The sequence below is a fragment of the Mirounga angustirostris genome, unplaced genomic scaffold (assembly GCF_029215605.1).
Source record: "Mirounga angustirostris isolate CCGP_5_RB_7025 unplaced genomic scaffold, mMirAng1.0.hap1 SCAF_6, whole genome shotgun sequence".
In the NCBI taxonomy this organism is placed as follows: Eukaryota; Metazoa; Chordata; class Mammalia; order Carnivora; family Phocidae; genus Mirounga; species Mirounga angustirostris.
This window is the reverse complement of record NW_026991714.1, coordinates 114,854,973-114,869,342: the sequence shown is the minus strand read 5'-3', so window position 1 is coordinate 114,869,342 and position 14,370 is coordinate 114,854,973. Positions and strand designations below refer to the sequence as shown.

General features: G+C 45.3%; 1 protein-coding gene across 1 annotated transcript in view; it reads right to left on the bottom strand.

Moving 5' to 3' along the window:
- WDFY4 (WDFY family member 4) overlaps positions 1 to 14,370 on the bottom strand; it is a 291,643-nt gene that overhangs the window by 236,609 nt on the left and 40,664 nt on the right. The window contains exons 9-12 of the mRNA XM_045878280.3: positions 12,520 to 12,972; positions 10,055 to 10,162; positions 8,254 to 8,444; positions 2,262 to 2,842 (exon numbers count right to left, since the gene is read on the bottom strand). Coding sequence (XP_045734236.1) covers positions 2,262 to 2,842; positions 8,254 to 8,444; positions 10,055 to 10,162; positions 12,520 to 12,972 — 1,333 coding nt within the window. The remainder of the gene's footprint in view (positions 1 to 2,261; positions 2,843 to 8,253; positions 8,445 to 10,054; positions 10,163 to 12,519; positions 12,973 to 14,370) is intronic.

Here is a 14,370-nt window from a genome sequence, read left to right as displayed (position 1 = left end):
AAGGTCACCATATAAGGTGAAATTTTTTGATTCCACAAGATGACATAAAAACTGTAAATATGTGTGATTCTAATAGCCTCAAATATAAGGCAAAAATGAACAGAAATTGATAAATCTATCACTATAATGAAAAATATCTAACATAGCCTAGTAACTGATGTGTCAAGCAGATTAAATAATCTGAAAATTTGAAGAAGACAGTAGACAAATTTGATGTAAAGGACAGAAATAGAACATTGAGTGTAACAACTGGAAAACATGCATTCTTTTCAAGCACCTACGGAACACTTACGAAGATTTATCACATTGGAGGCCACAAAGTCAAGTTCAACTAATTTCTAGAGGATTACCATCATACAGTCCATCTTCTCTCATGATGATAAAATTAGAACTCAACAACAATGGAAAATGACCAAAAATACTCTGTAACTTTGGAAATTCACAATTCAAACAAGATTCAAGAATCAAACTATAAGTCACAAAGGAAATTAAAATATTTAGGACTAAATAATATTGAAAGTGCAACATAATGAAACTTGGGTGATACAGCTAAAGTAAAGTGACAGAGAAATTTGCACTTAAAAAGAGAACTGAAAATGAGTCTCCTAATCAATTAAATTAAGGAGAAGAATACCAGAATAAACCCAAAGAAAGTAGAGGACATAATAAGAACAAACAAATGAAAACAGAAATAGAAAATGTATGTAGGAGAGATAGGAAAAGCTGAAAGTTGGCTCATGGGACATGCTGATAAATAAAACTCTGTCAAGAATGCTGTCAAGGTGCTGGGGGGCAGGGGAGAGAAAAGACAAAAACGATCATGTCAGGAGCAAAAAGTTAAAAAGATATTGTGAACAGCCTTATGCCAGTAAATTGAAACTTGGAATGGGAAAATTAACTTGAAAAATTACTAAGAATGATTCAAGAAGAAATATAAATTTATTCTCACAAAAATAAATCTTCTTACAAGAAAACATTGGGCTTATGAGGTTTTACTGGCAAATTCTATCACAAAGCTAAGGAATAGAAACAGTAATCTTTATTTACATAAAGTCTTCCAGAGAATAGAAGAGACAACACTGCCCAACTCGCGTTCTGCTGCTACCATAAACTTGATAGTAAAAATAGTCAAGAAAAGAGTGTGAAAGGCCAAACTTTCTCATGAACAAAAGTCCTTTTAAAAAATTAGCAAATCAAAGCCAGCAGTAAATACTTCATGAGCAAGTTGGTGTCTGCGCAAATGCAAGACTAGAGAACCAATTAATTTAGCAAATTAGCTGGAGAAACAAGAACAATAATATGATTATCTGCATAGCTGGAGATTTGGCATCCATCCCCCTCACCACCAACTCCCAACACTGAAGTCTGGCCAATCCAACATCTTTGGATAAAAGTGCACAATGTCTCTCAGAAGGGCATCCTGTGGCGGTAAACATCAGATGGTGTGGAGAGAGGGGGTAGGCAGGATAATTTATTGCAATATTAATTTGTGTTTGTCATTGCTACCTTAGGGGAATAAAAAAGATAACCCACAATTGCTGTTATGTTCTTTCATTTTCTTCCCCTGCCACTCCAAAGGAAGGAAGGGTGTTCTTTGTGCTCCCTTGCTTTAGTGGAAGTCTGTCTTACAGGAATGGAAGTAAAGCGTGTCTACAAAAGTCTGGGCTCATGGAGGAGATGGGCCTATGAGGTAAGCAGAGATGATTGTTACGAAGAGTAGAAGCAGCAAGAAAGAAGAGGAGGAACTGGTGATGGGGGAGGACACCATGGTTATCCTGCAAGTCAAAGGACCTCATCACAGCCCCGGCAGTGCAGGGGAAAGGGGGGGCAGTGGGTAAGCTAAGGCTCCCAAAGGCAAGGGCTGCCCGGCACACCAGGGCAGCTGGGCACAGGCACCAAGCCTCCCCAGAGCAGCAGCTAAGATGGCAAAAGAGAAAGGGAGCTTATTGGCAGAGTTCTGCCCTTGGTTTCCAAGATCTGGGAAGCCCCCCGGGTCTTGTGTAACTCAAAAGCATCCTCTAATCACGTATTGACTCAGATTGGTGCTCTGCCAGCTCCCAAGGTAGAGGAGATTGGAGTTGCAGTTAACTTGATTTAAAGGGAAAAAGGTCATGTGACATTTTTGCACCACCACCACCCCACCACCCCAGTTTGTAGGTCTAGGCTTCCGACCCACTACACATGCACAGGATATTTGGAAGAAAACAGGAGAGAGAAACACACTGATGACCCGATTACAGAAGCAGGCAGCAAAGCTCTACCTCTCCTCCAGGTCTGGCCACTGCTTGAAGTTGCCTTGGGGGTCCCTGCCAGCTTCTTCCTTCTGGGCATTCACAACTGGGTCCTGCCCAGCCCTCAGGGACTCCTTCAGGTCTCTGCGTAGGTGAAGGGTGCCACTGGCCATGCTGTCCAGAAAGCTGAGGATCTGGAGGCAGCTCTGTATCTTGGGTGGGAGTGAGCTGGCAGAGGTAAAGGCCACACTCAGCAAATCAGCAAATGGCCTGGCCTTTGTGTCCTCCCCGGAGTGCAGAGGGGCTCCCTCTTCCTCCTGGGCTCCGAAACAGCCCAGCAAACAGAGGTCCTCGGCCAGCTTCTCAAAAAGCCCGTTCCTCTTGAAGAAGTCACCATTGACAGGGTCCAGGTGCAACGCCGCGGACAAGGCACGGAGGGTGTGCAGGACGAGGTCCAGGGTTTGGCTGGGGGACACCATCCCCCACGTCTGCAGCGGGGGCTCCTGGAGAGACCCCTCCAGGTCAGAGAGCAGGGACAGGAGTCCATTGAAGCCACTGGACACTCTGAAAGCAGCACGGCCTTTGGGGGTCTCCAGGATCCTGAGTAGAGACTGAAACACCAACAGGATAAAAATGAGGAAAGCCCAGGAGGCAGCTTATTAACGCCAAGCTCCAGCACACCCCTGCCAAAGCATCGCACGTGTTCTTCCCTGCTCAAGTTGTGGTAGCAGCGAGTTACCTGAGGGTGATTCTGAAACCGTGGGGTGTCCACCTTGTTCCTCTTCCTTTTAGTTTTAGGTCCCCCCTCAGTGCCTCCTTTCAAATGCCTGCTCTCAAAGTCTATGCTAAGGGATAGGGTTGGTTTCCTGTCCTGGATCTTAACTTCGTTGCATCTCCCTCCAGAGAGCCTCCTTTGACCACTGGCTTGTACTCACCCCAGGCCGAGCGCTCACATAGCCCCCTCTCATTTGTTGAACCAAACTCTCTTCGCACTGTCACGAAGTTACTTGAAAATTGTCTCTGCCCTCCACTAGACTGAATCTCTGTGAAATCCGGCAACTCACTGCCATGGAATGTAGCATGCACTTAATAAATATTTGCTGAATGAGTGGGATGAACCATCTCTTTTATTGCAAAGAAGACTCACAGTGAAATCTATATAAAGTAGCTTATCATTATTTATCTCCCTCTCTGTGCAAACATGAGTACCTCTATTAAATGAAGAAAGATGGTAAAATGAATCTAGTTAATATCTGGTTCAAAAATATGAAGGAATCAAAGTAGAGGAGAGAAAGGTTTAATGGAAGGAAACATAACTATAGCTTATAGAATAGGCCATGTGCGGAGTTTAGGCTATCATGGTAGCCTATGGTAGAATCTACCTTCTCCAGATCACTGAGATATTACTAGACAAACTTTTATTTCCTTCTAAAATCAAACATTTATTGAGCACTTACAGCACACCATCCGTTGAGGACAGTGTATGCTATACATTAGGTATTTGACAAATGTTTTGGAGGGAGGGAGGGAAGGAAGCAAATAAGGGGGGGAAGGGAGGAAGAGAGGGAGGGCAAGATATGGCCTAACAAATTCTGAATTTGGCTCAAAACCCAGGAAAGTTTGACTTTATAGGAAGTTCCTTAAAAGAAGCATGTAGACTGTTAAAGCAGGTTCTCCAGAAGGGTGATGCTCAGTGAGTGTGAAGTTCATGGTGTAGCAACACTAAGGCTTCTAGACAAACGAGGCCTTTCTCTATGTAGACAGCATCACTGCAGCAGCCTGCCCCTATACCCCACCCAGGGGACTCCGGGGCCAGGACAAGCCTCACACAGATCTGCTGCATCTGTGCCTGCCTTGTGTGAGCAACTCACTCCCAACAGAATATTATTTCTTCCACCAAGTTGGAAACACACTCTAACCTGGAAGTGCGTGTGGTGGTACTGGTCTCTTCCCACCAACTGATACTCTGTGTGAAAGGATGAGCACTGGTATATGGTATAGCATGCATCGCATTGTCCGCGTCTGACCTTGTGCCTGGTCATGTGACTCATGCCTTGGAAAATCAATCAATCACCTAGACATTGGGAAATCTTGAGTTCTAGGATGTTAAGCCCTCTAAATTTATAGGAGTGCTTTCGGTGGCTCCTAAAACCAGTAGGAGGTTATTGAAGGTAAATGAATTGAATGAAACTCTGCTGTTTATCACAAGGACACATGACAAAACAAATATGAAAAAGGGAGAATGATCAAAAAGCAAACAAATCAAATTACAGGCACTTGTCTGAGCATTGGGTGACCACCAAACTCCCCTCTTATTCAAGAAGCCACCTTCCAATCATCTAATTTGACACCAGATATTGTTCAAAAGGACTCCATCATTCAAAGAGTGTTGAGAGCAGGTATTTTCAAAACAGAGCAACCCAATGAAAGTCCTTCTTAAGACCCATGTCTCACAGAGGGTCTGTCCCCTGTAATTCCTAGATGGCTCCTTTCTCTTCCTGTTGGGAGGGGGGAGGAGAAAGAAATGGCTGTCCTTAATTGTTGCTTTGTTTAATTTATTAAATTCAGAATCATTATCTAAAATGGGGGTAATCTCATTAGAACTTAGACTGCTCTATTATTTCTTGGGATGGGGTTAATTTCATATTTGCAGAGTCATAAAGTAAAGAGTCCAGAATCCAATTACAAAGGCTTAATTTCATAGCAACTAAAGAGAAACATTTCTATCATAAAGGAAAATAAATACTGTGCTACTTCGGGAAACGATTTGTCAGGAACTGGGGGCCTAGGAGGAGGGTCTCCATTACTGTCATTCAACTTTGCATGATAATGCATCACCAAGGCTTGCGAGTTGGTGGAAGGGAGTAAATTTAATCAGCTGAAGTCAAAGTAATCAGGCTAGGGTTGACACATTTCAAGAAAGGTCAGCATTAAGCACATTTTCTCCTCCTTAACTCAGTTACCATGTCATCGTCTTGGAGTTAGTATTCCTCCAGCTTGAATCTATAAAATGGATGTCTGCTGCAAAGCGCTAACTATGTTAGGACTAACAGGATTTATTTCACATTCTATTATGTGTTATTCCTCATAATTTTCCATGTGTCATGCTGGAAGACTCGTGAGGTAATGTGATTAAGTACAGAGTTGAACAGCTAAATGTATATTAGCAGATCAATCTGAATTTGTGCATAACCCAATCACAGTCCCACTGACAGTGGAGAGGAAATTCATTTGCTTACATTATTCTTTAACTCAATTATCATTTGCCAGGATTAGGTGGTGAAGTTACATGTGCTTGTGTGTTGGTATGGAAGCGCCACATCACTGAATTTTGGAAACAACTGCCCAAAGTTGGGTGTTTCTGAAGGATTTCTCTCCTCCAAAGCAGCTGGCTGACTGTCTCAGGGAAGGGAAGTGAGGGTCACACCTGGATATGGATGCATGTCAGAGATGGCAAACCCTGGGGGGGGAGAGGGCAGAGGGTACTGCCTTTGAGGTCACCCCACTCCATCACTTCCCCCCGTCCTACATCTGACTCATTTTGCAGGCACAATGTTTTGGGCAGCGTACACACTCAACTTCTAAAAAGGGAGATCCAGCCAGAAAGAACTAATTTTCCATCTTTCTAAAGTTCCAATGGATTCCCAAGATGTTTAGAACAAAAGAAGATTCCATCTCAGACTCCAGCAAACACTGGATAGTCACTCACATGACTCAGTGGTGGGCCAGTCAGGAACAGCCCCATGTCTCCCCACCACCCACTGGAGCAACAACGTGCCTACAGCCCTGGTCCTGGGAGAGCCCTAGCAGCTCCAAGCGCCACCCCCCAACCGCCCAGCAGTAACCTGGCACCCAGCAAGAAGATGGCACATTGAACACAGGGTATGACTTTGTTAAATAAGCTTACATAGTGTTAATCCCTTGATAGCGAGATTCTGAAATGATATTAAATCTGTAAAACACCAGAAAGACTTTACATTGCTAATTCTAGAAATTCAGTCCTATTACCCAAGGGCTGACACTCCAATAAGGTGCCTCTGGGCCACAGAGTAAATAAGGTGAACTTCTCCTGAGCAAAGCAGGGTACTCTATAATGGACACAGAAACACTCGTTCTCTCCAAGTAAAGTAAAGCCAAAACTTTCCTCTCTGTGGATCTGTTTGACTCTCAATATGAGAAACAGATGGGGATTCCAATGATTCACCCACCAGGAAACCAAAGTCCTGACTACTTTGGTCATGCCTTCTCTGTTGCTTATCAGCATAAAACTCATGTGAATCAGGCTGAAGACAGACATGTGAGAAAAAAATGTAATAACCAGCATGCTAAAGAGGAAAGATCCCTGGATTTTAAGTCACTAGTCTTAGATTCAAGCTCAACTCACAATTTATATTAGACACTTTCTGGACATGTCCCTGCTGGAACCTTAAGACTGGACCACATGAAGCTCAAGTCATCCCGAGCTGTAAATTGCCTTTAATTCTTGATATCTCTCTCCCTTACTCTCCCTCCCATGGCCCTCTCAGTCCCTTTACCTCACATGATCATGGGACTCTAGTTATCTTTCAAAAGACAGTTAACTTTTTGTTTCATATAAGTCCGGTTTTATTTCATATAAAACTGATTTCTTTGGCTCTATAACTAAACCACTGTTTTGGTTTGGGTCATCTGTGAAATGCATGGTAATTATGGTCATTCTGACCCTTTTGGATCAGCTTCTCGTGACGCTTTGGCCATGCCAAGCACGCAAGCTCAGGCCACGTGATGATGGGAACACACATGTCGGACAATCACATGACAGTGACTGGCTCTGTGGAGAAACAAGCAGGTAAAAGAAACCGAGCGCCATCCTCTAAATGTTAACGTGGTTTTGTACAGAAATAGTCATGGCTGAGTAAGCCCACTGGTTTGATTTTGGAAGTCAGAGCAACTCCATATTTTTTTAAAATTCACCGATGATCAAGGGTAGTATGTCACCGAGACACGAGCGTGTGTTGTGCACAGGGCTGTGCTGCACGAGTATGTGAGAGGCCACTAGGGGGTACTTGCATTTACATCTGCTCTTCTCTTCAACAGGACATAACAGAAGAGAGGGAATTTTAAAATACGTGTTAAGGCCACAAAGACAAAAGGAATGGAAAAGCAAGAACAACAAATTTTAAGGCAGAAGGGATGGTGGTGAGGGCAGGTGCTATCGCTTTAACCGTGTTATGATTATTTGATGATCCTTAACAATGTTACAAAAGCAAAAATACTCATCTTGGTTACCCACAGTGACACCCAGTTTTACTCCTCGCCCTCTGTCCTCTGTGGCCAGGCCTCTGCCTGCCCCTTACATCCTCGTCCCAGCTCCAACATCCTCCTCTGCAAGCCTTCCTCAACATGCGGGGCAGCATCGGGCTCTCCTACTCCTCTGCTCCCGTGGCTAAGCCTGCGCTCACTACCTTCCAGGGCACGACCACAGTGCATCACAATGATGGCTCTCTTCTTATGAGCCCCAGTCGCTGCGTGTCCCAGGCACTCGGCCGCTAGGGGGTAGACACTCACTAAATGCTGGTCAACTAAACAAGGCAGCTGCTTGGCCACCACTAACTCAGACTCCACTTCCTCAGTTGACAGTGTTGCTGTGAGGTAGCTGCCCAGCCAGACTACCTTTCCTGGCACCCCTCGTATCCAAACGAGTTGTGCCCAAAGAAAGTTGGACAGACGCTCACGTGTGCCAGGTGCAGGCCTGCAGAACACCCTGTGCAACTCTTCGTGCTCCTTTCTTTGTCTCCTGGCTGGATGAGATGCCCAGGTGACAGCTGTCCCTGAACGGTGTCCCCCTCCACCACTGATTGAACCGGACAAAGGAAAGAAACTCCCCATGTGTCAGGCTGCTGAGGATGTGGGATTTCTCTGTGATAGCAGCTAGTGCTACCCTACCCGGACAATACAGTGACCGAGGGAATGCCTGCGCAAACGCCGATCACCGACTACCTGTCCATGGGAAAGCCCATCACAAAGGAAGCCTTGACGTCACCTGCAGAAGATCCAGCTTCAGCTGCAGCTCCCCTTGAGTGGATGAGCACAAAGCGCCCACAATGATGCTCATGTACTCTTCGGCGTTGATGACTGAGAGCTGCTCCAAGATGCTGAGTGAGGCTTCCCGGTACCACTCATCATCCAGGAAGATCTTGATGAAGGGCACCATGCCGTGGTCTTTCAGGACAACTGTGGACCAGACAGACAGTATGGGACTAGAACAATGGGGCCTCGGCACCTTAGTTTTAATGACAAGAAAGCTTTCTCTTACAACATCCAAGTTTGTTTTGTTCCCTTCATATGCATGTCCTCTGCCCACTACAAACTCTTTTTTTTTTTTTTTTTCAAAATCCAACCCACTGTTAAAATGAGAAGAGGAAAAGAGAAGCTGAAGCTGTGGAGCAATTAAAAACAAACAAACAAACAAACAAAAACAAACCAAACCAAAAAAAAAAAACCAAACCTGCTTTTTTATTCAATGAAAATTCTGCTTTTGAAATTTTTTTTCAAAAAATTTTTCAGTAAATTTTTCTTTTAGAAACCTACCTAATACAAATTTTAACTAGGTAATACCTCTGTCCTTTATTGCCACTTAATACCCTAACCCAGGGCCAATGGCAATTCTCTCTCTTTTCTGCCAAAATTCTTACTGAAAACAAACCAGAATTGAAGTTATGAACATACTTAATTCTGAGCTAGTTTCCTGGACTGGGGGGATTAAAGAACTTTGACTAGTGGTATGCTTTTGTTTAAAAGTAATCCTAAGAATTTCTTCTGCAGGATTGATAGTTGGTGTGATCATGTGTGGAAATAACTAGGAAGTAACTGAATCAAGTGGCATGATGTGGATTTGAGCTTGTCGACTCCGTGAGACAGGATCTCTCCACTTATGGGCCAGGTAGCCCTACATGGAAATCACCTTGGAAGCCTGTTTTAAAGTAGATTCCTGGGGTGCCTGGGTGGCTCAGTCAGTTAAGCATCTGACTCTTGATCTCATAAACTTGAGTTTAAGCCCCACACTGGGCTCCATGCGGAGCATGGAGCCTACTTAAAAACAAAAAAAGTAGATTCCTGAGTTATACCTTGACCTGGTACTAATTAAATCTCTGGGAGTGAACCTAGGAATATGCATTTTAACCAGTACCTCCAGAGAATCTTTTATAGTCTAACAATAGAGACTCTGCATATGAAATAATCATTCACATTTGGTATCATTGATCTAAGAGGGGTTCAGATAAAAACATCCCAAATCATCAAACCTACTGATGTCCCTTTGTTGATACATCTGCTTCATAACATAATATATACACATGCATAGTTAATGCACCTATTTAAAAAAAACAACACGGAAGTCACATGATCTTGGGAAGCTAAAAGTGTTTTGGATGGATGGAGCTACTAAGTTCATCATGGGCTGGAAGCCTCTTAAAAATGATTAGTTTCCTTTACCTATATTTTACAATTCCAATTTTTTAAAAAAGCACCTTAGTCGGTGCAGCAGGATATTGATAGATTTTACTTGAAAGAGGTGGGGAGCATTCTGTGGTCTCATAAATTTAGGGTATCTCTTTAGGACATCTCTATCCCAACCTTATTTAGCAACCTTAAAAGTAAAATCTGTCAACCAAGATGTCTACGAATTTACTGATGATCACTGGACATCAACCAGCAAATGGACATTGGCCACAGCTTTAGTGTTGGTTATTCCTTGGATATAACCTTGAAACACTGACATAAATCACCGGAGACAGTTGATGTTTTACCAAGCAGTGACAAGATGAGTTTGGTACCATCCTTACCTGCATTCCGTACTGAGCCTCTCAGAAGTGTGACTACGGTTCTCAGCATCACGCAGGTCAATTCTCTCTCTGTATCCTGAACACTAAGCGTGGAGTCTTTGTTTCCTGCTGTATTTAAGAAGCAATAAATAAAATCTTAAGTACACATAGTATGACCCCAAATCTCTGGTTCCATTAGTTTTCTATACTCTTAAGGGAATGAGAATATAATGCTTCTATTATAAGGGAGCATGCATCCCAATTGAGAAGAAGTCACCCTATAACTCCTTATAGCCATGGATCTCCAACTTAAGCACATCAAAATTCCCTGGAGGCTTGCTAAAATCCAGAAGCTAGAATTCCTCCCCAGAGTTTCTAGCTTAGGAGGTCTTAGGTGGGATTCTATAACGGCATTTTTTTTAAAGTTCCCAGATGATGCTGATGGAGCTTCTCTGAAGACCACTCTTTGAGAACCACTACTCTATATAATGTCCAAAGCCCTCCCCTTTGACTTCCCTTTGGACAGTTTTATATTTTGCCATTCATGCCTGGGATGGAGGACTGCCAGCTCACACATGTGGTGTGGAGAGGCTTGACAGATTCTGGAGCGGATGGGTGTTTCCAGTAGATTCATGAAGGCAAACCAGGCCTGTGTGTTCACTGTTGAGTCCTGAGTGCCAGAAAAGTGCCTGACACAAGAGGGAAGCCCAATACCTATTTGGGGAATGAATGAATGAATGCATGAATGAACGAATGAAGGTAGAGTTCATTAACCAGGAGACAAATTATCTAAGAAGAATAAGAAACAATAGAAACACTAGACACTGTAACAATAGAAACATAAATAGTGTTATAACATTATAGCAATAGAAAGCACAAAGTAAGACTGGATACATCAGCTCACAAAAACAGTTCCAGTTCTGCTGGGAATGGTCATAGGTCTGGGGATTGGATTTAAAAGGAAATTCAATAGCAGGCTGCTGAGAAGCAATATACAATAAGGTAACACAGAAACATTAAACAAAAAGACTATGCAAAGGGCAGCAGAAAAAAGCACATGGAAAAATGGTCTCCAAGGCCCAGCCCAGAGGCCCAGATATGTAAAGCTGGGAGCTCCTCATCCTCAATTTTGACCCGATTTGCAAACACTCCCAGGGAGATGTGAGTCCTTCCTGGCCTCCCAAAGGTACCTGTCTATCTCAGTCCTCCATGCAGTACCACAGAAGCCACAGGGGAGAAGACAACTAACATTTCTGGAGCACCCGTGATGCTCCAGGTGCAGCAGGGAGACCTTCCCAGTACTTCCTCATTTAAAGCTGACCATATCCTTATGATGTAAACATTCTTGCACGCATTTAACAGAGGAGGAAAGCGGCTCAGAGAGGTTAAGTAACTTGCTTAGGATCACTCAGCTCGTAAGGATCATGACCAGGATTCCCATCCAGGGCTGTCTGGCCCCAGTGCCCATACTCTCTCCCTCAGCTTCTTCCCCTCAATCAGGCCCAGGGAACAGACAAGACGGATGACGTTAGCTTGAGTCTGAAGCCCAATTCCAAAAGCAGCCGATGGCTAGAGAGCCCTCAGCCCCTCCCAGCCAGTGCAGAAGGAGAAAAGGCCAAAAGGTGGGAAGAGGTAAGTGGCTGGATTCAGTGTCCTACTGTGCTTTCTCTAAGCTGAAAGCCCAGAGGGGCAGGTACAGGAAAGCCAGGAAGAACTGGGAAAGGAGTTCTCATGCCCTGGCTCCTATCCGCAGGTTGGTGGAGGTGGGGATCATGGACAAACCACAGCAGGGTGTGTGCATGGGGCATGGTCAGGCAGTGAGAGAGCCCAGGCCAGCACTCCCGCCTGGACAGAAGGGAGCCTGAAGTCCCATGGGGGCAGCAGAGGCTGCTGAGGTTGAGAGCCCAGGGCCAAGGTAAGGGTGAAGGGATGTTGCCAAGGAGCCACAGGTGCCAGAAGGACCCAGAAGTGGGACAAGACTTAGAGGGGGAAGCCAGGCAGCAGTGATCACTGCTCCAGGTGGGAGATCATTGGGCCCGATAGCACCGAAAGGAGGCTGTGTACCAGCTGACCTTCCCCAATACACACACACACACACACACACACACGTCCCCCACCCTCTGCCCTGCCAGAGCCCCAGGACTCTCTGAGCTCCCTTGCCCCCCTGACGTCTCTCCATCTACATACTCAGACACCATCCAGTGCAGGACATATCTGCAAGCTGAGAATTCATCAGGCCTGAGTTAGCCCCATGAGTCTGTTTAAAGGTACACCCATCCCTCTGGCCTCTTCCTGGGGAAGATCAGTCCAGTTACAGGAAATAGAGGGGCTGCCTGCTCTGCAAATCCACGTGCCCCTTGTCCAACCCTCATGGTGCCAGGTGACATGGGCACGCTCACTTTTCCTGTTACATTGATGGGTGGCAGAGTGGCACGGAGACCCCCCAGCCTGCTCCCCCTACCCCTCCCGACGCTCCTGGGAGGCACCTGACTTCCTCAGGATCTTGGCCCGCTTCCGCAGCTGGGCCAGCAGCAGGCCCAGGAGACCGGAGTCCCGGAAGATGTCAGTGAAGAGGAGGTCCCTGCCGACTATCCTGAGGACACTCTGCAGGGCCACAAGGGTGCAGGGCGACTCAGGGCTCTCCTTGATCAGGCACTGCACCTTCCGCAGGATCTCGTGGGGCACATAATGCAGCTCGAACACCAGGGCCTCCAGCAGCTGGAAGAAGTGCTTCTGCACTGGGGCTGCCTTCAGGGGCATGATCTCCACAAACTGCGAGATGGGCTGCAGGGTCCACTCCAACAGGAAGAAGTTGCGGGCATTCCAGGCCCACATGGTCCTGATGGCTGCCAGGACTTTGGTGCAGAGGACGGGGTTGCTGGCTTTGTGGAAAACATTCTGTAGGACTTGGAAGGCCTGAAGATTCTTAACAGTCACCCCTGAAGAGGAAAGAAGGAATAATCCTGCAGGTCATTTCTCCTGCCTGTGCCTAGAAACATGTGCTTGCATTGCCATTAGGAAATACCATTTATAGTTTCTATTTTCCAGCTCCTGTGGGTAAGTGTCTATCAGAAGTCCAGAAAAGCCAGTTGCCCAGAGTGTGAGTAAGGCTAGAGCTGCACTGTCCAAGACGTGGTGGCTCACAGAGCCCTGGAAATGTGACCACCCAACTGGGATGTTCCATGAGTGTAAGAACAGACACCGGATTTCTAAGATGTAGCAAAAAGAAGGCCCCAAAACGCCATTAACAATTATTTATATTGACCACACGTTGAAATGGTAGTATTTTGGATATATTAGGTTAAATAAAATATATTATAAAAAATAACCTGTTTCTTTCTATTTTTTTTAATATGGCTACTAGGCCATTTAAAATTATGTGGTATGTCTCGCATTATATTTCCTTTGGGCAGCGCTGGGCTGGAGGGTTGGTTTTAATCAATTAAAATCAAATGATGTTAAAGATTACTAAGCAAAGTCAGTTTCATTTCTAGCCAAGCGGCTAAACAGAGACACCTTCGGAAGCCATCCCCTCCTTTCTCTCCAGCTCAAGGGTGAAGCCTCATCTTCTCTTGCTCAGGAGACACTCCATCAGAGAACACCCTGCCTCAAGGCCTCCCTGCCTCAGACCCCAGAGATGTTCCTGAAACACCACACTCTGGTCTGTTCCTGTCTCTGTGTCCATTTCCCCAGACTCACCCGGACGTTTGCAGTCTCCACGTCTTTCCTCAGGCTGTACTTTCTGCCTTTGAACTTTATCCTCTTCCTTTCTACCTGGGCGATCCACTCTGAGCCTGGAAACCCCACTTGAACGGTTCCTTCTGGGCAGAGTTTCCTGACTAACCCAGACAGACCCGACCCACCTGCCTGGTGTCACCACTGTCCCTGATGCATTTATCAGCCAGTTACGGAGGAGATTATGATTCAGTGTATGTGTGACAGTCTCTACAGAGACATTTGAGGGAGCAGATACCTGCCTGGTCACACTGGTGTCTCTGCAGCACAGAGTTCATCGAGCAAGTAACCAAAGAGCTGAGGAGGCCCTGTCTCTGAGCCTGGGTGGCTGCCTTGGGGACATCAGAACTCATATATGAGCACACGTTGCAGAGTTAAGTCACGGCAGAGGTGGGGGTGGAGGCTAGAGGCTCCCTCCATTACCTGAGACGGTCTTTGCCTTTAGTAAGCAAACATTTCCTCTAAGTCCCACCAAGACATCTAAAAAAAAAAATTCTAAAAAGGGGAGATTTAAAATCCATAGGTAATCTCCACAAAGGCACGACAGAATCACTGACAGGTACCGAGCGTTGAGAAAGACAAGTATCATATGATCTCACTGA